The sequence below is a fragment of the Sylvia atricapilla genome, chromosome 9 (assembly GCF_009819655.1).
Source record: "Sylvia atricapilla isolate bSylAtr1 chromosome 9, bSylAtr1.pri, whole genome shotgun sequence".
NCBI lineage: Eukaryota > Metazoa > Chordata > Aves > Passeriformes > Sylviidae > Sylvia > Sylvia atricapilla.
In genome coordinates this window covers 124,832-150,101 of record NC_089148.1, presented here as the reverse complement: position 1 = coordinate 150,101, position 25,270 = coordinate 124,832, and the positions used below count along the sequence as shown (strand labels likewise).

At 38.0% G+C, this 25,270-nt stretch overlaps 1 protein-coding gene across 1 annotated transcript in view; it reads left to right on the top strand.

Moving 5' to 3' along the window:
• OLFM3 (olfactomedin 3) overlaps positions 1-8,017 on the top strand; it is a 61,278-nt gene extending 53,261 nt beyond the window's left edge. Inside the window, exons 5-6 of the mRNA XM_066324567.1 lie at positions 5,259-5,365; positions 6,686-8,017. Coding sequence (XP_066180664.1) covers positions 5,259-5,365; positions 6,686-7,363 — 785 coding nt within the window. The 3' untranslated portion in view covers positions 7,364-8,017. The remainder of the gene's footprint in view (positions 1-5,258; positions 5,366-6,685) is intronic.
• Positions 8,018-25,270: the final 17,253 nt, after the last annotated feature.

Genomic DNA, 25,270 nt, shown 5'->3' with positions numbered 1-25,270 from the left:
TTAAAGGGTGTGTGCACCTTTTACACAGGAATAGAGTGCATGTGATTACATACACCCCAAATTCACATCTAAATATGCATGTATGGGTTCTTTGCTGATAGTCATCTAAGTCATGGGTATTTAAAAGAGAATGCAGATTGTACAGTATGCTTTGAACCCTCCTATTTTTGTCATGACATGGTTATGAAATTGGAATAAAACTTGCATGGGTAGCATTAATAGAAACCAATACTCTGACATATAATTAGAGTAGATATATATTGGATTAATGTCTAGCTACATCTGATTATAATTTAGACTCTGAACAATATTTTACAGTAACATTTTTGTAAGAAATTCAAAAGTAGAATATTCTATGTATCCAAAGAATTTCTGTTACATCAGTGGCAGAGGAGCTATTAGTGCAGACATGAGACTATTGATATTGATTGCAGTGGTACTTCTACTTTCAAAGCATTCTTCCCTTTGGGATTTGAAGAACTTTACAAATATCGTTTAGTATAAAACTGGGCAATAGAGATATAGATTCTTATCCCTATTTTGTAGATGAAGGAACAGGCACCCCAAAAGTATAAATGAATTTTCCAAAGATTACACAGCAAGTCATGGCACTCATTCGGAAAAATCCAGGACCTTCCTCTCAGCAAACTCTAATAACCATGTTATGGTGCTTCCTGGATTCATTTAATGCAGGAAAACAAAGATACATTCATTAAGAACTAATTCTCCATTCCCTCATATTAGTATGTTATGACAAATTTGACCATTAGCAGAAAAGTACAAGCAGTAAAACACTTGTCACTCATTTGTACAAGTGCCAAAGAAAAACTCACTTAATCTTCCCCTATTTATTACCTAAAACAAAACAAAAAAGCCATAATAATGATGCTTATGAACATTTCAAGAGAATGTTGTGTTTTTATTTCCCTTGCCAGTCCTTCTACAAATGATACCCTCAGTTGCTCTATATGGCAGCTACCACTATTTAGTCACATCACAGAGAATGGGACTCTCTAGCCATTTCTAGCTATTCCAAAGCAGCTCCTCTCCAACTGAGCTATCACAGCCTCCTCCTGGTACTTTCTCACCTTGGAGCTTTCCAGACACTTTCTGCCCATAGACTTTCACAGCCCACAGGCTGTACAAAAGTACATCTGTTTTCTCTTTCTAATGATCACTTCATGCTCAACTTCTTCCTTAATATAAAAAAATACTGGAAATCATGAACAGACTTACAGGAGTCCACTATACTGAATTGTTACAGGGGAGGAATCAAGCCAGAAACATCCGGATTGTGCATATGATGTTCCTTGTGCAGCTCAGTTTAGGATTTAAAAAGACTCTGTGATTGGGCTTTTCCAACTACTACAATCAGTTATGGGTGGGACTTTCTAATGTAGGCAGCTGTTTCTTCCAAAGCCAAGGGAAAGAGGCTGAGGGCTTCTAAAAATCCCACTGCTTTTCTGTGTAACCCCATCTGAACCTCTTAGAGAAGGGAAAAAAAAAAAGCCTAGAAATATCACGTTTTTCTTAGACTACCTGAACTTCTTCACATGTGCTAGTAGGGGGATATATTTGACCTACCTTTTCACTAGCATCTGGTCCTTCTATCATGGAATCAAATTGCTATAAACCAAAATTTTTCATGTGTTCCCTTCTGCCAGGGAAAAGAATTCAAAAAAAAAAAAAAAAAAAGTGTGGGCAGGGAAGGAGGTTTGGAGGTTTTGGCTGTGTTAAAAAAAAATTGCATAGGCTAGTTTTAATTGTCACTCCCCTCACTACTATGGAAAATTCATAGCTCAGAGGTGATTTCCAATTCACATTATATTTTTCTCTGTTCTATTTCTCTACATACAAAATGAGCTAAAGAAATGCCTCAACTGGAAGCTAATTGGAATTTTCATTAATTTCAAAATCCTGGACTTTTCATGACAGAAAAATTTTAGGTAAATGATCTGCCTTCAAAATGTTAGTGTTACCATTCCCTAGCAAAAAACCCTCTACATGCAAGATCAACTTTAATACAGCCCCCCAAACAATTAAAAGGCTCATTCTGCAGCTGCAAATACAGACAGGGATTAGATCACTACTCTTAAGTAGATAAGAAGAAGCTGTTACCAGTTTTGGTGGAGGAGCAAGGAAAATTTCTTGGACTGAAAGCAAAGTTGGAAGTGCTTAAAACCAAGAGAAAACTCATCTTGTGTCAGTGAACTGTTAAACATGACTTTTGCAAAAGTTACTTGTGCAGCCTTAAGCAGCTCAAAACAGCATCAGCTGATTCAAGTTGACCATTCAACCAAGACTTGCTTTGGGGCCTTGTCCTTTCAAGCAGTACTTTCTGAGCTAAGAGGACTTCCTGACTGGTTTGAGTTCTTTTACTTGCTCATTAAATAGAAACCCAGTCATAAGGATCTCTCAGCTGTGAGAAGGCTGAGATCACAAGAGAGAGGTGGGCTCTGACAGCTCTGCTGCTTCTTTTTTACTGTCCATGCTATCAGCAAGTAGGTCAGCAGACCTCAGGTACTGCTGGGGTTTACAGAAGCAGCTTGCTGATGGATATGAGTTATTAATACAACGGGAATGACTTACCATATGTGGAAAAAATATTTGTAGTATTCTTTAGTTTTAAATACAAGTTCCATCAAGTTATGTCATAGAATAAGCAGATCTATGGGTTTCTATTTAATGAGGAAGAAAAAGAAAAATGGGACCTACTATAGGGCAGGAGGGAAAAAAGTCCTCATGCTTCCTACAAAGTGCACTGTTTTGTCATGCCAAAAAGGGAAGCTTTATCACTGCTTCAGTCAACTGCCCCTTAGTTATACAGCAGCTCTCCTAAGAGTTTCCTTTCTTGATCACTGCATGCTGTCTGGGAATAAAAATTTGATCAGAAAAGTACCCTGACTCAAACTGCTGATCATTTAGCAGCTGAAATACAATGTCATCTCTTTTCACATTGAACAGCATCTCAATACACTTTGAAAGATCATTCTCTAAAAGCATCTAACTTCTGTGACAGGGAATCACAGCTCAGTTATATAGTTTAAACAAAATGAAGGCTGAAGAGATTCATTAATTATGAACACTGTGTAACTAACTCTAATCAGTGAGCTATACATTCAGGATAAATACAGTACAACACAGGAACCACAGTACTGGCGCTTCAGCATACAAATGTCTCAATTGTTCCCAAACCTCCAAAAGCTCCTCACACACAGAGCAGCACCCAAACAGCCCCAGAGCTGTGTCACACCCCACAGGGACTCCTAACACCACCTGCTTTTGCCCTGTCCTGCTGCAGCTTCAGAGCCTTGAGCTTGCTGTGTGCCCACGCTGCTTGTGCCATGCCCTGGCACTGCTGAGCCCAGCTGGAGTGCCCACATACCTGCCCTGCCTGGTGTGTGACACAAAAGGTGGCTCTGGGAGCCCTCACAGCTCTGCCAGGGGCTCTTCCATAGGTTTTGCCCATGCAGAAGCAAAGATTCACAACTCATTATAAGTCCACTTTTAGCTTCCTGGATTTCTTTTTTTTTTTTCATAGAAGAAACAGTGCTTCAGATTTCTAATTCTTTTTATGCTTTCCCACTAATTGCAGTACTATGTTGTAAAGGCACCAATTAATATTAGCATACCTTATAACTCATGCATTCACTGTGTTTTAATTATCCTAGAAACCGCAAGTTCAGGAGTAATCGTTATTCTGATTTCTTTCTGCTTATTAGTTTTCTGATAACTCATTCCAAATTAAGTATTCCATAATCAAACTCAAACCTCCAGTAGGGTTATCTCTTGCCCATTTCTGAGACTATTTACTAACAGACCACCTGAAACAAAAGCCTTCACCTTGATAGGTTATAGTCCTCTACCTTTCAAGCTAATAGCAGTTCTGTAGAAAAAGAGCACTCAGCACACAATGCTAGCAGCCTACCTACAAAAAAAATCTAGAATAAAAAATTATATCCTATCATAACCAAGTATTAAAAAACCTGCAAGATTCCTTAAAATGGGAAATTCCAAAATATCTTCAAAGTACTGCAACATGCATAAATTGAGATATGTCTCTTAATAATGTCTCTTAATTGACACAGAAAATAGGCACAGCCTACCCTGCACATTGAGGTCTCAGCATGCATTCAGTTATCTTCGTTTCCAATAAGTCCAACTTCCCTGGCTGTGAACAACAACTACCCAAGCAGCCTCTGAGTTTTCACCACAGCATTAACCCCATTCTAAATGACCAAAATAGGTTGGCATAATACATTCCTTTCCAGTTACAGAGTACAAAATTCAGGCTGGATGTAATCCTCTCTTTTGAGCTGAATAAATTCACTCTCAACACCAGATACCATTTGTTTTCTACATTTCCTAGATAAGTACAGTTATCAGTATAGCACAACCATGTAGCACAGATAAGCACTTGTTTTTAAATTTAAAAAAAAATCCAGTTCTTTTTGCATTCTTTTATTTAAAAACATGCTATTCTACCTAATTACATGCACACCACTGTGTGATATTAAATCTTGGTAAACATATGAATTCCATCAGGAGCTTGTGACTAATAGATATCTTACTAATGTCCCCTAAAATATAGATTTTTGAGTTATTAGGAAGGTCAGCATCCGAGTTGGTATCGACTTTCATTATTTCCTCCCAGACAGTCAAATGGATTAGAAGCCAACCAATACAGCCAAGCTTCCTAAATAATTCTCATACTCACCTTCTTCAGGCAGCCTCCAGTACAGAAAGAGCTGTGTGTGTGTGTAAGCAGGGGGCAATTGGGCACAAGCTTTGAGTACAGCAGTGTTATCTGTGCAAGCTCATTTTTGTGTCTGCCCTTCACCCCCTTGTTATCCTGGTCAATGGAAAACTGAAACATCTGTGAATCCCAGCTTTGTGCTGAGCTTTCTGAGGGCAAAAGGGAGGGTGGGATTATGTCTTCATTTCATTCATTTTTAAACATTCTTCACCTCAGCTTAGAAGATATTTTACCAGTTGTATTTTAGCTTATGCCCAAAGACTATAACTGTGCTTCAAAAGATCTAAATACAAAAATCTATACCAATAAAATTCTATATGTATATTTTTGCATATTTATATTGCTCTTCAGTATGGAAATGTTCCTCCAGTGAAGGTAGCAATCAATCTTCAACATAAGCCTGAATCCCCTGGAATCACCATGTAGTTTGGAGGATTTGGTCTTGTGCTCTAGCTGATGTCAAGAAAAGTTATGATTAATTCATTTGTTTTTTTGATTTCAGCATGTGGCAAATTGATGAAAATTACAGGCCCCATTACAGTGAAGATATCTGGAACCCGATTTGGAGCCTGGATGACGGATCCATTGGCATCAGAGAAAAATAACCGAGTATGTTAAGGCACTATCTTTGTGTCCTGGAGCCTTACTTGCTTTATTTTAATCTATTAAAAGATATTTTCCCCTATGAAGTTACATTCCCAAGCATGTTTTTCAACTTCAGTCATTTTCACACTCAAACATCTCCAGAGAAAAAGCAACAGTATTTTTGGAAAAATGTCCAAAGACAAAAGTTATCTAAGCACTTTTGTGCCATTTCCTTCAACCTTTTCAGGGTTGACAAACATCTATCAGAACTGACAAGTATTTTTTTTTTTTTCCCTAACATATTTAATTGTGCTGAGGTCTTTCAAGAACCAGAGTAATCTAAAACAAACATCAATGTTTTTACCCAAGAGTAGGACCCATAATGCAGCACAGTTAAAATTAGCAGGATTATGGTCCGTGTAGGCTCTAGTCAGATCATTTGCTCCATCACATCCAAGTTATGTTATTGTTTTGTTGTTTGAATCTCAGATTTGCTACAGTTTTGAGACTCTCTCTCCATCAAAGGAAGTCAAAACACTAGGTTTCATTTGTATGAAACCCACAACATTAATTTTTTGAATACAGAAAAAAAACCCAAAGGCAACAGAAAAGGCAACAGAAAAATGACAATAAATAAAGGTTTGTGTGCAGCTCTCCCATGCCTGCTGTGTCCATGCAGGTTTGCTACTGACTCCAGAGATGTTAATTATCTTCAGGAGAGCAACAAACTCTGAGAAACTAAAAGGAGAAAAATCAAATTGTATGAAGGAAAAAATGGGAAAATGAAAGTTGTATAAAGAACATTAAAAAGAAGTAATAATTCTGTTTTAAGGAGAAAAAATGGCTTTGAGACTTTACTGGTTTCATCGCTATTGTTTTTATTTTCCTTTACTAAGAAAAGACTGTTTTTCTTGGAATAAAGAATCAGCTGAAAAAAAATTTAACCACATTTATTCCTAAGTATAATTCAAGTTTGTCTCACATGCCATTTCCCATCTCTCTTAGATTATTAGTCTCTGGAAATATCTTTAAGCAAGCACCATATAGCAGAGGCCCAGACACTGAATAATCCAGAATTAAATTTCTCTGAAAATGCATACACTGGAGTTAGGAACAGTTGTGTTGAGAGTTCACCCATACAGGCAAGTTTGATTCAGAAATTCAAAAGTTCCTCCTGCTTTTGTAACATGAAGGAATGTGAGCAATATTGCACTTTGATAGCCTGCTGCACATCTAAAACTTGTTTTTCTTCTGTTTGTGCAATGTCTCCACCATGCCATATCGTGATCACGTAGCACACACTGTGTTCAAGATGTTCAATCCCAATCCTTGTTTTCTTTCCAGGTCTGGTACATGGATAGTTACACTAACAATAAAATCGTCCGTGAATACAAATCCATCTCAGACTTCGTCAGTGGGGCCGAATCAAGGACATACAACCTTCCATTCAAATGGGCAGGAACCAACCACGTTGTCTACAATGGCTCCCTTTACTTCAACAAGTACCAGAGCAACATCATCATCAAGTACAGCTTTGACACGGGGCGGGTGCTGGCGCAGCGTAGCCTGGAGTACGCTGGCTTCCACAACGTCTACCCTTACACCTGGGGTGGCTTCTCAGATATCGACCTGATGGCAGATGAGATTGGGCTGTGGGCTGTGTATGCCACCAACCAGAATGCAGGCAACATTGTCATCAGCCAACTGAACCAAGACACGCTGGAGGTGCTGAAGAGCTGGAGCACGGGCTATCCAAAGAGAAGTGCTGGAGAATCCTTCATGATCTGTGGCACCTTGTACGTCACTAACTCGCACTTAACAGGAGCCAAGGTCTACTACTCCTACTCCACAAAAACCTCCACTTATGAGTACACAGACATTCCTTTCCATAATCAGTATTTTCATATATCCATGCTTGACTACAATGCAAGAGATAGAGCTCTCTATGCCTGGAATAATGGACATCAAGTCCTGTTTAACGTCACCCTTTTCCACATCATTAAAACTGAGGATGACACATAATTTTGTTTCCCTTACATCCCTCCCTCAAAGCAGTCTCATTTGTGATTAACTCAAAAGCATCCATCTCTCTCAGTTCCTTTTAATTTACATTTCTTTCCTCATTAAACAAAAGCATTTTCTACCGTGTAATGCATTTCAAATATGGCTGAACCTGTAAAAAATGACCTGTCAGAAATAAAAAGCAACTTAACTCATGATTCTGCAAGGTCTGTCAAGACCTTGTCTTGAAAAGCACTAAAGAGGATTTAAATGGCTAAAGTTTTTAAAAGATTATGATCTGCCTTATTTTAGAGTCAGAGACTAATGGTGGCTTAAATGCATGAATGTCTTTTTTTACCTCATTTTTTTGTTTTAATATATTGCTTAACTTCAGGAAACATTTTGGTAGTGTCAGACACATATGGCACATTGTATTTTTTTATTTATTCTGAAAGAAAGATTTAGAAATTTAATTTACTTAGACAAGGAGTATGATTCATTTTGCCATCATCCAATTTCAGATGTGGTGCTGTACAGTATGTTTTTAAATCTCTTGCAAACATTTTATCAACAATATGTATTTCTACCATTGTAACCACCATTGTGCAATTGTATCTCTTCACTTATGTGAAAGTAAACTAAGTACTATTTTTTATAAAATATATTGAAGCTTAATTGCAGTTCTGGCTATGAGTCAATTGAAAGTGGTAAAAATCTGATAAAAGGTTGTTATTTCTGAGAAAGACCAGTAGCTTCTCAGATGCATGATTTCTATTCTCAGCTTTGCCTCCTAGATCTCCTCTTCACCAGCTGTGCTAACTGGCACATTCGCAACTTTGAAGCTTCGTACCATTTCCGGCTTTAGAACTCTGCTCTGCCCAGTTTTTAACTCATGTTGCTGGCTTTTCTCTCTCTCTCAATCTTTTTCTTCTACTTTCTTCCCTTCTACCATTTGACTGCCCTTATTTATGTTTATCCCTTTACAAGCCAGAAGCTGGAAGGGGCTGGTGCCCTCCAGCTGAGAGTGGGAGTGCATCCCGTGCATGTGCTGCTGTGGGACACTGAGGAGCAATGGTAAAAGCCAAGCTGCTGTCCATCTGTCTGTCTTCTTATTCATAATAGGAGAGCATTTATCTGTCAACAGAACTCTTCTCTGGGATGACAGTAATCACAGAAAATACACCATGGTAGCTGCAAAGCCCTGATGATCATTATGGCCCCTGTATTCACCATAATTCTTGTTAGGGAACAACATCAAGGCCAAGCTCTTGCAAAGAGGTTTGGGGCTTGTTAGCCATAGAATTGCTACGCCCAAACTGATGCCTTCAGGAAACAAATATTTCTGAAAGCTGTGTGGGTTGCTGTACTATCTCTTCGGAAACTGAGGGGCAGGGAGAGGTGTGCATAATTGAGAAAAAATATATCTCTTCTAGCAAAAATAGAAGCAATAGTAATCAGACCTTTTTATTAGCTGGGCTCTAACATATGGAAAAAGACAGGTATCTGAAAAATTCTGTCAAAGCTGTGTTCCTCACACTATCTGAGCTTCTATTTTTTATATCCTTTGAAACTGAAAAGCCAGACATTTTATTTGCTGGTTCTTCCAATGTACCAGCTGAGACCACCTAGAGTCTCATTAATGTTTTCATTATTATAAATGTATGTGTCTATATGTTTACAGATATGTTTTATAATACAAGCCCATGTGAAGCTGAACAAATTGCCTTATTTTTCATACCAGTTGCAAAACAAAAAAATGCTGATAAGGTTTCAAGAACTGATAAAGGCGGCAAAAAATCCCCAAAGACAAACAGCAAGTTATATTACAACGTGACCAGAGAAAAGTTATTTTCTTGCTCCCATCTCCCCTCTCCTGTCTAGATGAAATGGTAGCTGTTATCCCATACAATCAGTTACACAGAATTTGGACAGACTCAATTCAGCTAAATAGACAAATTAAATCACTTCCCTCCTGTAACCAGCTTTCCTGTATTGACAATGAAATCTCCTCTGTGACATGTGAAAATGTATGTGACTACTCATTAAAGAAAGGTATTTTATGTCATACAGGGATGTTTTATGAAAATTGAATATGTTCAGATTTTTATCAAAACCGATAAAACAATCCTCAGTCTTTCCTCTGTAGAGTAACTTCAACAAAATACATGCTTTCTCAACCAATACAGCATTTGTAAAAACACTAGTCATTAGATTGAGAAATTAAATTTCATTCTACTGTATCATTATAAACTAAAAGAAAAGTCATGATCATTTTATCTGAAAATGATGATTACTACATATTCCTTTATAAGAATTTTATAGTGTATAATTAGCATACATACAGTAATACAGGTTGATAACAGTTCTTACAGTAAGATTACTCTCACCTGATTTCATACCATCTACAGGGTAACACCTTCCTATTAGTCAAAGGAAAGAAAGAAACAGACACTACTACAGGTTGCTAGAGATGGGTGGAAAAGAGGGGTAAAAGCACCTTTGTAAGGTGGTTTGTCATACCAAGATAAATCCTGCCCTTCTAAATTAGTAACAATGAGTTGGATTCCAATATTTAAATACAAAATAACAGCTTCCATACAATCAGTACAAGACCTGGCAAGACATTATCACGTAACACAACTTTCTGCTAGGGAGCACTTGTTTTTCTTTGAATGTGGTGATCACCTGTCTTTTCAAAATTGGAAATTCCAGAATAATATTCCCATAAGGCTGAAAACACCATGCCTCAATACAAGCAGATTTCTGTTACAAGCCTTGCCTTCATAATTGGGCAGCACAAGCAGAAAATCTTCATAACGTAGAAGCAACCTACCAGTTTTACAGGTGAAGTATATGCTTTTTATTATGTTATGGGGGAAAAAAAATCTACTTAAACATGGGGAAATTAATTGAAGAGTCTGTTTCAGTATCTTAATGACCTCTTGTTTCAGGGGGTAAACTTATATATAAGAGGACCATGTCACTCCTCCACCCAAAACAGGATACCGAAATTTCACCAAGCTTTGCTGGCAGCAGAGAGGGATGCAGACAACCCCAAATCTAGCCCAGGAACACAGGTCTACCAATCCTCCAGGCATCCTGTCCCCAGGGAGCCTAGGGAATGTGAACCATGCACACCACAAAGCCCATAGCACTCTCCCTGGAATGCACTGACTACTCCCCAGATCAAAATGGGCAGAACAAACCTTCCCAGAGAAAGCTTCCTGGAGAGTAATAATCTTTTACAGTCTCTTCTGGCAACTTGTGCCAGCGAGTAGCTACAAAGTCTATTGTTACCAGCAAAGGTTGTGCAGCCTGCCCTGTCTGTCACAGCGTGCCAGGCAGACCACTGGAAAGGGTGACTGTGGAGTCTCCCCAACACTACAATCCCTGTTAGCAAAAGATGGGATTCAATTTGAAAATTTAAAAGAAAATACCTGAGTAAGATGGACTGATACAAGGTTTTAATCACAGATTGCTTGGATCCAAGAGTCCTCCTTTTCTGACAAGATCAGGGGCATTACCTGTCACTCAGCCCAGCAGGCTGGATCCACAGCAAAGGCTGTTTGTTCCAAAGCACAGCCTGAACAAACCTGTTACGTGGTAATTTGTCATAATCAATTGCTTAGAAAATGCTAGACTAGAGATGATCAAACCATTCACAGCAAATTACCCATCCAGTAAATTGTATCCTGTTCCAGTTCAAAAACTGCCAGGGAACAGTCTTGATACATACTGATGTTTGTGCCAGTAAAAACATTTTTTTAAAAGCATTTGGATAAGCACCTCTTCCTATAAACCACCCAAGCATTCCCTGCTGTGAGTCTTATATCCTTGACATACAGAAGGCAATGCTAAGCATTTGGGTATCTTTTCCACAAAAGGCAACAGGGGGCTGCAGCTGCAGATCTTTAGGGCAGAGCTGCATCACAGCCTGCTGTGCTGACCAGCTTCCCACACCACTAATTCCCAGGAGAGCAGCTCCTGCACCATGACAGTGTCACAACTGCATCCCATCAGAATCTCACACTCAAAAGGACTCAAGCATGAAAACTATCTTCCACAGATCATACAGCCAAATCCTGAAACTCACTTCCCCACCAAGAATAGAGACCACGCTACTACCAGAACTAAAAGCAAAGTCTGTTTTCTAAGCTGAACTTTCCTCAGTAATTCTCCAAACACATGATCATACATACATGAACAACAACATGCAAGCACATAAATTAACTATAAGAGTCCTAGAATTATAGAATAACGTTATTTTTCCTACAGAAGACACCATTTAGATTAAGCAAAGATAATTTTTATGAGGGTTTCTACATTCTTATTGGGAAACACTGAGGAAAGACAGGTACCCATCACCAAGTTGTGGAAATTTTACAAAATTGATAGTTTTTTATAATACAGCTTTTGGCTGGCTCTAGAAAATAGATATTCTATATTGATGTAGTAGCTATGACCACAGATTCACTAAACAGGTGTGCAGGAATTTTCTCAAAAGTGCAAACACATCCTCCTCCTGAATATTCTGGTGTTATGATTAATTACCATCCTTATAATCCGTAGACTCCTAGTTGTGGTTAGTGTATTTAGTAAGCATTTCTAGATAACTTCTATGCTCCTATATTTCTCTCTCTTTCCTCAGAAGCCTCTCACACACATAACAGACATTGTGTCAGGTCATGAGCATGACAAACACAAGGGATACATCTTTTCTGCAGCTCTCATTAGTCTGGAGGGACTATTCATAAATATCGAGATTGACCCCAGATATCAAAACTCTGTTCCTTCCAACACCACCACTGGAGGAAATCCTCACTCTTAAAATACAAATAATTTTTATTGATTAGTTGCACCAGCTTTTCATTAAAGCATCCAGTCTCTCAAAGACCAAGGATATTTGTCACTGTCTTTGAAATACAGACACCGAAGAAAATTCACATTTTCTTAGAATGAGAAATTTCTACTTGACCCATATGCTTCTTGCCAGCTGAGCATCAGCAGAAGAGCCTGTGGAGTTTTCCTGTATCTGCTGCTTCAGAGCATTCAATTAAAGTCTTTGCATTGCAGAAACATTTCATCTGTCCAAGTGAAACAAAGATTCCTCAGGATTTTGTTTGAGAAATGGCAGAGTTTCAAACACAGCTCCCTATAAATGAATACAATATTTAAATCAGCTGCATTCTGGCTCCACTTCTGCATCCCCTGTACAGAAGTACCATTTTTTCCTACAAACTGTGTGACTGATATACCATAGCAGCATAGCGAAAAAGTATATGAGGAGACATGAAAATGGCAGCTAACAGGTCAGATTTGACATACCAAAGCATAATCTATTTTACTCTGCCTTTTATATAGACGTTTGAATTTCTGTTTGCACAGTTCTTATAGTGAACATGAATAGGAAGACTCCACTGGGCCAAAAAACCTCATTTTTCCCTCACACGTTTTCAGCCACATGCACAGACCACTCTAGCTTATTTTTCTTTGTATTTTCTCTTCTTTTATAGGTTCTAATCATCATGATCTTCACTTAAACCTGCCACAACCCCTCTCATCTTGCAGTATGTTTAATTAATGGCTCTTCAGATAAAACTCAAACTGCACAGAGGATTTATAGTACAGCAGGTTTCATCTGGGGAAGGTGTAAATTTATTTTTCCAGTTACATAAAATTTAGCTCTAGCACACATAAAACTGCCTACAAGAAATACCAGTTGTATATCATGGATCGCTCTGCAGAAATCATTTAAAATAGATTCAAGATAACTTTCTTACCTTTTATTTCTTTTAAAGGAAATATTTTGTTTCGTATCTGTCCTGGTAAGAAATTATTTCAAGTTAAATTCATCATTGTCCCTAGTAGTTTTAGACATCCACTTCTTCTTTCTGGATGACAGCCTCAAGGTGGTCAGCAGCACTTCCAACTGCAGGAAATCAAGCATCACAGTAATTGAGTGTGCATGCTGTCAAAGGTCCTTACACCTTTCGAGTTAAGCTCCAAATAAATCTGTATCATACCATGCAAAGGCCATTTATTTAGGCTCCCCTCCTCTCAGTAAATTTGGCTTGCTGTCACCTTGAAGGGCCTCCCAGACTGATGTGGCTCAGGACTGTTCCTGTCAGTGCAGCACTGGGAGAGACAGGTGCCTTTGGAGGTGAGCTGTGGTTTCTCATCCTTGCAGCTCTGACAGGGGCTTATTCCAGGGGAAAGAGCACACAGCACCTGCCATTCCTGCAGCAGCCACCTCGTCAGGGCTGCAAGGTAATGTACAGACACTAATTCAGACCATTTCGCACTCTGTCAGGAAAGATAGGACACTTAAAAATCTCATTGTTTAGGCTGAGCACACTGGACACAGGAGTGCTCAGCTCAAGCTCAGCAGAGCTTCTTTGGCTCATCAGCAATTGATGTCAGATTTTCAGTTCTCAAGTCAATGTATCACTCATTAGCTCACTTCTGCTGAGACAAATATATGTGCCTCAAAGTTCAGCTCCCACACTTTTACACTGATTTTTAATGCTTTCCCTGATTTGGTTTTGGCCTAGTAAGGAGGCCTGTGTCCATTGGTAAAGTGGCTGGTTAATTCACAGTCATGGTATGCCTGCCATGGACTCCCCCCAGTAATTTCTGAGGAAACAAATACCACTTTCTATGGAGCTAGTTAGTTCCCTTTCTGGAGGAGGAATCCAAAGGCTGCTCCCACAGCCAGGGCAGTGTCAGGGATGGGCATTAGCTGGGACACAGACCTCTGCCATGAGCCACAGCTCAGCCATGCTCGGGAGGAGCAGCGGGTCCCTACCTAAACACATTTTAGGCTGTTACATCTCTGGACCTGTTGTGGTGCATTTTGGACTTTACCAATTTTCTGCATGCTTTTGTTCTTTGTTTTATAATGGTTAGTTCCATGTACCCCCTGTTTTACCCCATTATGATTTACCCCAGTTATTGTTATTAATCAATCATCGTTTATGTGACACCTGGGTCCTGTCTGTCACTCACCCTGATCTCTAGAAAGTTCTGGGGAGGACGTCAAGTGGTTGGTGGGGTCCAAGTCCCCCTTCCCGCTTTGTCCATTGATTTGTCCTATAAGTTGTCATTTATGTACAGAGTCACTCCCTTCCCATTCTGGATCGGTTCCAAATTGAATCCTCCCCACTCCCCCACCCCCATATTTAAGGTAAAAACCTGTGAGTTTAGTGAGCTTCAGTGGGAAAGGAAGTCGTGAGAATTTAATAAAACCCAGCTGAAGTCTCCCACCAGACTTCCATCTCTTTATTTCTCGCATTGTTCTCCTGAGGGAAGAACCTACAGGATGGGAACTGTATTCCAGAATACAGGACCATGCCGGTGGCAGGGCTGGCCAGGGAAAGAGGGCGAAAGCCCCGAGAGAAGTGCCACACCATCACGTGGACCAGCTCTCTTCACAGCACAAATCTCATCAAAGTATTTACAAAAGCAGTTCTGTTCACCAGGCCAAATGAGGGAGGAAAACATGACAATTTTTATATGCTTTGACACATATTTGGGAGCTGAAGTAGGGTTTGGGAGATTCACAGGCCTCATCCTGGCCCCATGCCCAGGAGTGAATTACACTCTGAAATACTAAACTGCATGCTTATGGCAAAAGCTAAAATGCTGTTATTATAATAGCAGTGCAATATCATGATAGAGAGCAGAAAAATGACACACAGCAGAGCTCCTAATCTGAAAGACAATAACACTGTAAAATACAACATATTAAAAACAAAATCCCAATTAAGTGTTCCCCAATTAAGCTCTAGCTTAATAACACACATAGTTTTTCAACAGAATATACTAAATACCAGTTCAGTTGATTTTATTGGTATTACTGAATAATAATATGCATTGCATGAATACATAATTATGGAATTGGGTATTTATGTACCATCTAAAAATTAATACTTATGTCATTCAGCTGACTCACAAAAAATTTTAAATTTCCATAATTATGAGCATGGAACACTGCTTATTTGCCATATTAGATCAGAACAAGAAAACACAGTTAAATAGAAATATTTTATGCCATAGTGTAGGATGATATTTCTATTAAAGATAAAAATCAGAAATCAGTGTGTGTAGTGCATCAAATACTTATGGATGAAAGATCTACAGAAATTTCAGTTTTGTGTTTTCCTTTCCAAACTGCATTCAGAAAAAGCACAAAACCAATTTTACAGATCATATAGACAGATGCAGATGTAAATACAGACACATGACTGTACCTGGGTTGGATGTGGTATTTACAACTCTGCCTGGAGAGAATATAGCATGTCTGTGCAAGAGCTTACACACTGACTGAAGCATTAACAGCCAGAAAACAATCCATTATGCAACATAAGAAAACTACTCACCTGCCAGCCAGACTTCCCAAACTGGAGATATTTCTTCTACCTGGAACAAAATTAGTCATGCCTAGCAGAGGCTGCAGCCAGCCAGAGAGATTGGGACAGCCACAGCCCCGTGTCCAGGCAGTGCCACCATGCACTGCACTGCAAACAGCAATATATCCATCCTGTGGAAACTGTGAAGCTCTCAGCAGATAGTCCTGAGAAATCCTAATGTCTCACATAGTGGTCACCTGAATTATCAAAGGAATCTTTGCAATAAAGCCAAGCAAACTGTACAGTGTCACAGGCTTTGTAAAAAAACAATCTTGGTGTAAACAGCTTCTATCTAAGTCATTTGCCAAAGTTTCGTGCCACTGTCTAGCTAGTCCACTTGGTGGCACAGACTCAGGAACTTTTTGCCCAGGATTGCCACCTGGCCAACCAGAAATTAGGGGGAAAAGACTGGGGTGATTACTTAGATTTATTTCAGAAATTCTGATAAATAAGCAGATAGCTACAGTGAGTCTAGAAACACTAATTAGAGGTTTTTACAACTTTTTTTCTGATTTGTATTCTTTTGGGATACCTTAGTCATCTGCTACTAAATAGAGATTTCTCTGGCCTGACAAATAACCCATTTAAAATAGCATACACTTACATATATTGAAGTGGAAATTGGCCCTACTGTCATGCCTGGATGTCTTATCTGTGTGAATCCACCTATCAATATTAACAGCTAAATTATCTTTCACTGACACTACTGGGCCCAGTCCTGTAAAATTTCAGAGCCCTTTTACAAGGTGTTTCACTAAGTTATGGAAAAGGGCCTTTGGCATTTCAAGTAATTAATTAGATATCTGCTCAACAAACTCTTCTGTTACCCTTCTACATAAACAATGCTAGCTATTAACTTTAAAAGGGGCATTAAGAAGCCATATCTGAAAATACTTGCATACCAATAAGAGCTGTAAAAGAACTGACTGAATTATTTGTGTACCCAGTGATGCTGAGAATGTGTGAATGGTGGGAAGAATCACCTCTATTTTGCCTCAGTCAATCCCAAACCATTGGATTCAACAAAGAATAAACACTGGAGTCAGTTGTGGAGAAGTGTAATGGTCTGTGAAATAGGAAAGGTCAGATTAGGTAATGCATTATTCAGTATAGATTTACACTCTGACTGTATGAATCTCTGACAGATTTAGATCTAAAGCATTTATCAGCACTTTTGGGTGCACTCTTCCATTTAGATTTATAAAGACTGTATAAACACACAGCAATGCTTCAAGAAACATAAAAAGATCAAAGTTTAAAAATTGTCTCATCGATTTGGACTTTCCTCTACTTATGGAAATCACTGATCTAGAAAGTCACAAAAAACTTCTTAGGAGTAACCCTTTGTGAGCTTTTCCTTCAAAAAGTCAGCTAATGTTAAACCATGGTTACTTTGCCTGCCTTTTGGCAACATAGATGATGTACCAGCATTTAATCAATTTTAACAATTGTTGTTAACATAAAAGTCAGACTGGGAAGTATATTGGATAAGTGATTTACTTGTAAATGTTGTAGGATGATTTCTGTTTTTTTCAGTGACTGTTACAGACTTGCCAGGAATCAAGACTCATCACAAACTTTTAAAGAGTATAGTTCTACACTTCATTTCAGTAGTAGTAAATCCAGTTAAATAGGTTCCCACTTTTCCTGTCTGTTTCCAACTCCCTGCTACTGCTCACAGCCGATTTGTTCAGATACAACTATGTGAGGTTCTGTGTAATTGACAAATGGAATAATCTAAATGAAAAAAAATAATGGGTGAGGGGAATACAGAACATAGACAACTAGACAGATATTGCCACATAGACACAGCCATAAGTGTCTTGTGCCATATACATGTAGAACTCATTGATTTGGTTTACAAATTAAGTTAAGCAGAAAGAAAGATTTTGGGACATGATTACAACCTTGAATTATAGATTCTTCCAGGCCTCTATCTTGACTACCATAAAGTTAACATGGCACATGGAAAAGCAGTGTTAAAGCAAAAACCACAATAGTGGGATGCAACAAATGGGTTTTCTCTTTTTTTGGAGAATTTTAAGAAAACTGCCTTTAAAAAAAAAGGATGTTACAATAGTTCTGTAGAAGGAGAACACAGACAATGGTGAGCAACTGATGGATTAGGCTGAGTAAACCTCTAAATCTCTTTGGGTATGGCAAGAGAGAAGCATTACAGGATTATCTGAACTCCACCAGTCCCCACAGCAGTGATTCTCCTGAGTGACTCTGCCCTGCCTAGGTGCCTGTCCAACAGAAAAAGCAAATCTCAGGCAGGAGATTCACCCTGTCCCAGCACGGCTTACAAAACCCAAACAGATTAAAATAACCACAAGCCAGATAATTTTGGCAGGTATTAGACACCAGATAACCTGACCTTAATCACTGTGGTTTGTGGCTGGTTTGGGCTTGCAAATGACAGTCGTCTTTCCTAACCACCACTTTTTATTTTACAAATACACAGGAGTGAGTTAGAGATCTCCAAATTTCCATTTAATTTTATTATCAAAGAGAGAAGCCCAATAGTTTAAATTGTATTTTTTGTTTGCTTTCATCCTTGAAGATAGTAGTCCAATGAGAATATTTTCTTTGTCTACTCAGCTTCCAAGTCACTACATTAAAATTCTATGGATAGAAAGATTTCCAGGAGAATATATAAAGACACCAGTTTTGCCTTTCTGATTATTTCTGTGGTATCTGAGTTCTCTTCTTTCTAAAATAGCTATCACTTCTTCAGGAAGCATTTTCTTGAATAAATGATCCAGGCCCATCCATCTAATTTCAGCAGAAAAGGCTGAAATAAATGCCTTTCACACTATATTACAAAATTACATGGACTGTAATTTAGCAGATAACCATGAATTTATACAAAACATCTATACGAAAAAGGCACTTTATCAGACAATTTTCTGGCTCAGTAAACCATCCAAGAATCTCCAAACCTGTACTAAGTAACCAATTGTTACTGTGTCACTGACTCATGGCAGACAGATTTTACTGCATTAATATTCTAAAGATTCTTCCATTATTTCAATTTTATGGAGCCTATTCATCAGTATCACTTACAACAATACCAAGATGCTATCCTAGCATTCCACTACAATTTCCAGAGGTGCTAAATAGCTTTTCTCTTGTTAATATTTCATTACAGAAGCTGAAGTTGCCAGACCCTATCAATTGTGTTGTCTATAACCATTGAGGTGGAGGCCTTTTGGGGGGAAAAATGGTCTACCAGCTTCACCTTGTGGAAGCAAAAGCCTGTATAAATAGTCAGTTTTCCAGCTGAATTTCTATCTGTACTGTCACAGCAGGGTGTAGCAGCTGTGTCAAACCTGTCACTCCTGGAGAGAAGGTATTCTCAGGATCACTGTCGATAACAACCACACATCTTAAAGAAGGGACGCAGCCTGTATGAGGAGTCCATACTCCATCCCTCTTTATCATCGACCAGTTGTGGAAAATTTCATTCTATTTTTACTATTTTGGGACTATATCAAGCATAAATTCAAATACTGAATTAAATAAAGTCAATAACAAGAAGGAGAAGAGGCAATCTAAAGCCTTTAAATAAATAATCCCACATTTTATGATCAGGAGTTTAGTATGCTGCTTCTGTAAAGGTCTACATTTAAATACAATAATACTTTGATGGGACTTACTTTTTCTGCTTGAGAACTGGATCTGTATTTTGTATACTTTAAAGTATCTAAATGCTTATAAAATATCTTTGGGAAAGAAAATTCCCACTAGAACTTGCATATTAAGTTACGCTTTTCTACTGAGAATATTATTAAATCCCACTAAATCCTATTTCCATTCAGTCATCAGCAGCTCTGTGCATAAATACATAGAAAGAATGCTGTAAGGGATTATGTTTGTGAAAGAATATTAGCCAGCATTCTTGGCTTGTTCCTTAGCAACAAAATAATGATGATTTCTAAAAAAAAATTAGTTTTAATTTCCCTAAATCAAGAAGTTTCTCATAATAGCATTGTAAATCATTTAAGTACCTTTAAGAACCTTAGAAAAGATCAAAGTATGAGACCAAGTCTTGGAAATGAGCACTTTTCTTGCTGTAGCTTGCATAATGGCCAGGAATACAGAATAAGGGATTATACTAGATTCCTCCCCAAATACTCTGAATGCTAAAAATTAAAGATGTAGTTCAATGCATAGAATGATGTACAAAAAAAAAAAAAAAAAAAAAAAAGCTTTTGTATTTTTAAATACAGTGTGAACTTATCCAACAGGGAGAGAGATTTCCTCTGAAACACTCATGACAGGTGAAGAAAGAAGATGCAAGACATAAAATATTCCAATAACATGTTCTAGAAAGAAAATGCTGGGTTTGGTGCTATTCTTTCTTTTCTCTAAGGATACTTCAATGTCCTTAGAAAGTGTTCAATTCAGTACCAACACTGAAACAGTATTTTCTTTTAAATAATGCCCTGGTGGTGGCTGCACAAGCAGCTTACCTTTGCTGCATGACTAAAAACAAGCACCCGGAACCAAATGTATTTCTTGTTTCCAGAGACTGCAGGTTAAGAAAAACTCTATGGATGCACATTTAACCAGTCCAGTGTAAGTCTTCAGCTTTCTGAGGAACTTCTTTATGGCATTTTCTATGCTGATTTCCCCATGATTAAGTTTCATATTTTACAGTTTTAATGTACCTTTGGAGCTTCATTTTGATAGCTGATATCAACAGCCTATTCCTACATCCCATAGCAATTCTAAATGCTCTTTTTGTATGGCCATATTGAAATTCAAAAAAACTATCCCAGTTTCTTCACACTGGCTAGCAGTAAGTATTTCAATTAATGTTTGAGGGATCTTTAAGGGGCTTAAGAGATGTATTGATAAACCAGAAATGGTGGATTTCTGTGCTTTTGTGGAATTCATATGACACATGACTGAAAATTACAATACAAGAGAGCACATCATACCACACAGGAACACCATGTAAAACAAAAAATCAGATCATTCAAGCAGCATAAATGCAGCAAACATGAATTGAAGCCAATGTTATTTGTTTAGCCCAGATAACAATTCAGTGTGTGTCATAGGAGTTAAAACCCTGAATGAAAGGGAGGTTTTGGCTCTAAAATACTAAATGAGAAATGAAAGAGATGTGTCTGTGTGTGTGACTTCAAGAGCAACCCTCATCATCTTGTGCTTGTCTTATAATTTTCTAGAGGCACCTGGATTTAAGACCATTTTCTTCAGCAGTTTCCAAATTCATATTACTGAAAACCAGAGTGAGTGACAAGATACAGTTAACTGTGTAGTCTACAGATTATTTCAGAGGTGCATACCTTGGTCATCGCTGATCATGAGGAGAAATAAGACAAATAGATTAAATGTACACTCTAATGTCAATTATATTCATAAAATGAAAAGTGCAGTGAAGGTTAACTAACACTGAAGTCCATCCATTCACTTCAGTGCATTGCAAAATCATCACTTATGATTACTTTAATGGAGCTCATTTACCCTACAAGGTGTCTGATTAAATGAAATAACTTTATCAAAATATATAAGTAAACTGTAGTTGGCTGAATCTAGATTTTATTTTCCAGTGCTTTAGTTCAGACAAATATTTTTCATCTTCCTCTCCTAAAGCTGTGGCATTTTTCTCTTCTGACCTTTATCCAGCATATATGATGGATAGACACTGCATTGACAGTACAACCATACATAAATTTAAACTGCCACGGCAGGAAGAAAAAAATGTGTTAAGAGTAGTCAGAAAAAACTGCCAAGTACTGTATCTACTCTTTTCCCTTCTTTGAACTCAAAGAGCCTGTAACTGAAAGCACTTTAAATACCTGTCTTTCATTAAAAGATGACATGGAAAATATTTTGAAAATCGAAGTGTCACAATTTTTTTTCACCTTTGGAAAAGCAAAAGGGAAATTTATACTACCTATATGAGTAGATAGAGACACAAACTGTATTTTTTTTTCTCCAAGAAATACTAAATATGATCAAAAAATAAGTGTCATTTTCCTACATAATATCTGGCAATAGACATCTATTTTTCAAATTGCAAGGAGAAATATTTAGCAGTGTTTACCTTAATTCCTTTTTATTTATCCAGTAGTTAGTGTTGTACGTCAAACAAAACAAAACAAAACAACAACAACAACAACAAAAAAAAAGCCAAAAAATCCCAATAGAATAAATCCAGAATCAATGTTTCCTGTAACAAAATCCTTTTCTAATTAATAAGACTTTCCGGCACTCTAGACTGCCAGAACTAATTGGGCTTTTTGCACCTGCATAGTGTCTTTCCTGCCCTTCTGTGCATTGATACAGAGTAGCAACAGAGTCTCAGGCAGTTTCAAATTCACTTCTGGAAAACAGCAAAGACAAGAATGAATATCTGCTTTAGTTGTGGAACAAGGAGTGTTTTGCAATCATGTCCTCATACAGCAAAGGACATTGGGGCAAATCACCCTCTGTCCTTTCTTCCCTCATAACCCCCAGGCTACTCCAAGTGCTGTTGTTTTTCCCAAATCTGTGTTTAGCCTCTCCAGGACAGGATCCCTTACACACGCTGAGCAGTAGAGAACATGTGTAGGGAACATTACACCCTGGAATTCCCATGCCATTGCAGAGAAAAAAAGAGATAAAAGGATAAAAGTGAAAATAAATGCTACCTTCAATTCCCACTTATACATTGAAGCTGAGGGGTACAAAAGGCAAACCAGATCAGGTAAATGAATGAAAAACACAGACACCATGTACATGTGCCACACCATCCCTCCTCCCAGTGACACCACCTCTCTCTCCTCCTGTCCCATGAACACAGCCATATTCAGCTTTTTGTGCTCAAGCTACAGCCTTTTAAGCATCACTAAGAGATCCACTGGCCAAAAGTTGCTCCACCCTTGGAAGAGCAGAGATGCCTGAAGAGAAATATTCCATGTGAAATCCCTTAAATCCCTCACTTAAGAATCAGAGGGTTTTTCCAGTTGGCAAATCTTACTTCTGAAAATCAAATGCTGTGTATTAGAAGCCACAGTTAATTATGATTTCATAAAAGAATTTTCAGATATTTCTAAAACAGTACAGAGCTGACTCCCTAAGGTGGGATGGTTACCCTGCAAAGAAATCAGATCCATGAAAAACAAATCTATAAAAAACACTGCTTTGGTATCTCTAGAAAAGCCCCTCTGCTGGTGCACATACCTGTGGATACACACACTATTCTTCTCATTGTTCAAATCTAAAACCATGTGAAGCAGTATCATTAATATTTCTACAATAAACATAAGAATTTTTGCAGATAAAAAACACCATACATAAATACTTTTAAATAACACTAAGAAGTAACATTTTAACAAGTAGTTTACAAGCTTAAAATTCTTCAAGAATATCTCTCAAATAATAATTCAACAGGGTAAATGCAAGGGTCTAAGGAAAGTGACAGTGTTTTTCTAACAATAACATAGCTATTTAAAGAAACAAAACAGCCTGACAGTTCATTAATTTAAATAACTCATTAGCTTTTCCATAGGAAAATTTCTATTAGCATTAGGAATATAAAGAATACTAAAGGGTAACGGATGTCTGCAGTCACTGTTAGCAAACAGCTGAAATGTCTAATTAGGGCTTTCTCAGTTTTTCCCATTTGTGCCTCAGCTAGGCATATATGGCAACAGTAATTATTGCAGCAACATACGGTGTCTCCTGTGTGCCTGATATAACACAGAATACCCATTCTCTTTCTTAATCAATGTTTATTCATTTCCTCTCCATTTGCATAGTTGAATGAAATGTTAGTTCTAAGCAAAACAAGAACTGTTCCAAACCTCCAGACAAAAATCTTGCCTTCAGTACAAAGTAAAAGAGAATCTTCAACAAGGCATTTCAGAGACATCTCATCTCCAGTGTTTTAGCCAGAAAACTACTGCTTCTCAGATCTGCTCATTTACCACATACACAGGCACATGTATTTCATCGCTCCTGTTCTTTGTTCATCACACAGGTACTGAGCTTTAAGAGACCAAAACTGATTCTGAGTTTGTAAGGACATTTCCACTAACTAGACCACAAGTATATGACATAGTCTCCCTCAGGGTGTAGGAGAAGCATAGATGTGCTTCTCTAATATTCCAGTCAGATTTCCAAGTCTGTAAAACCACAGGCTGACAGTGAGTAAGAAAATAATTAGAACAGTATATCCAAGATCAAATCAAAGTCAGGGATATAATCCATCTTGCAGCATATATTGTTTCTTGGATTAGTGACATAAATTTTAAAAATGTGTCTAGAGCAAATAAAACCTCTAAATTTTTATATGTTCATGACAGTGATCATGTGTGATGCTTAATCAAAATCTGTCCAACTACTGACATTTCACACAGTCAATGAGAATGATTTAAAAGTAAAATATTTTAACAGTGTTTTCAAATATCTACTGAAGCCAGTCTCCATTGACATTTCCTTGCAGACAAATTTTAAAGAATTAAAACTAGTAATATCAGCCAACTTTATTACCAAGACAATTTGGCTCTGTCTGAAGTGAATTGCACATATTGTTAGCACTGGCTGGAAGGCACTGTGCTAAATGCAGCCTTTGGTAGCACTTCTCATTTTTAGCAAACATCATTGCAAGGCACCTCTGTCAGACTTTGTCCCTTTAGGACAAGCAGAACAAGTAATGTAAAAATATTCCTAGGCCTAGACTCCATGCATACAGGTTAATTCAAAGAGGTCAAACACTGCCAAATCTGAATGCAGCTGGATAGCACCTCATTAAAGTAAGACAATTTTAGTCAGTTCTGCCTAGAGCCGTTCCAGCTTTTTAAGCGTTTAACCCAAATTATTAACCCGGAGATGTGGCAACCCTGAATCTGCAGCGATATGAACTTGTCCAGTCCCTCAGGATAACAACTTCAGGGAGCTCTAATCTTAACTTTGGTACTGCAGTTCCCTGCCTAGGGACAGCTGAGTTTAACTGATTCCCATCTGCACCAGTACAAGGTTCAGGGCACATACGTAGGTCAAGGTGTCTGCTCGTGGCTGTTTCGGGGAGAGTATTTTTAGCAAAATACTATGTATTTTGCTACTCATTAAAGGGATTCAATTATAGGAATACAAGGAAAAGGAAAATAAACATACTGGCACAATTCAAAATGTGCCTGAACTATCAGTTATACAGAGCCTGTCTATACAAAACTGTCTTACACTGTTTTCCAATCATGCAAGCCCAGAAATAGTTTAGGCACACAGTAGCCATGCCCATTTTGCACAAGGAACAAACTTCTCTAATGAAGACACGGCCATTTAGGCCGTTTAGGCCTCAGCTCTAACCTCATTTGCATTATGAAATCCTTCTTCTATTCTATGGTGGGGGGTAGGATGGGGGGCAAGTATGAAATAGAATCAATATAGTCCAATAGATGTGAGGATTAAGTAGTATTTTCAGGCTACTATGAAAATACAGAACAGCAATGGCAGTTCTGAAAGAAGAAAGTTTACGGTGTTATTCTACAGAGGAAAAAAAAATTAA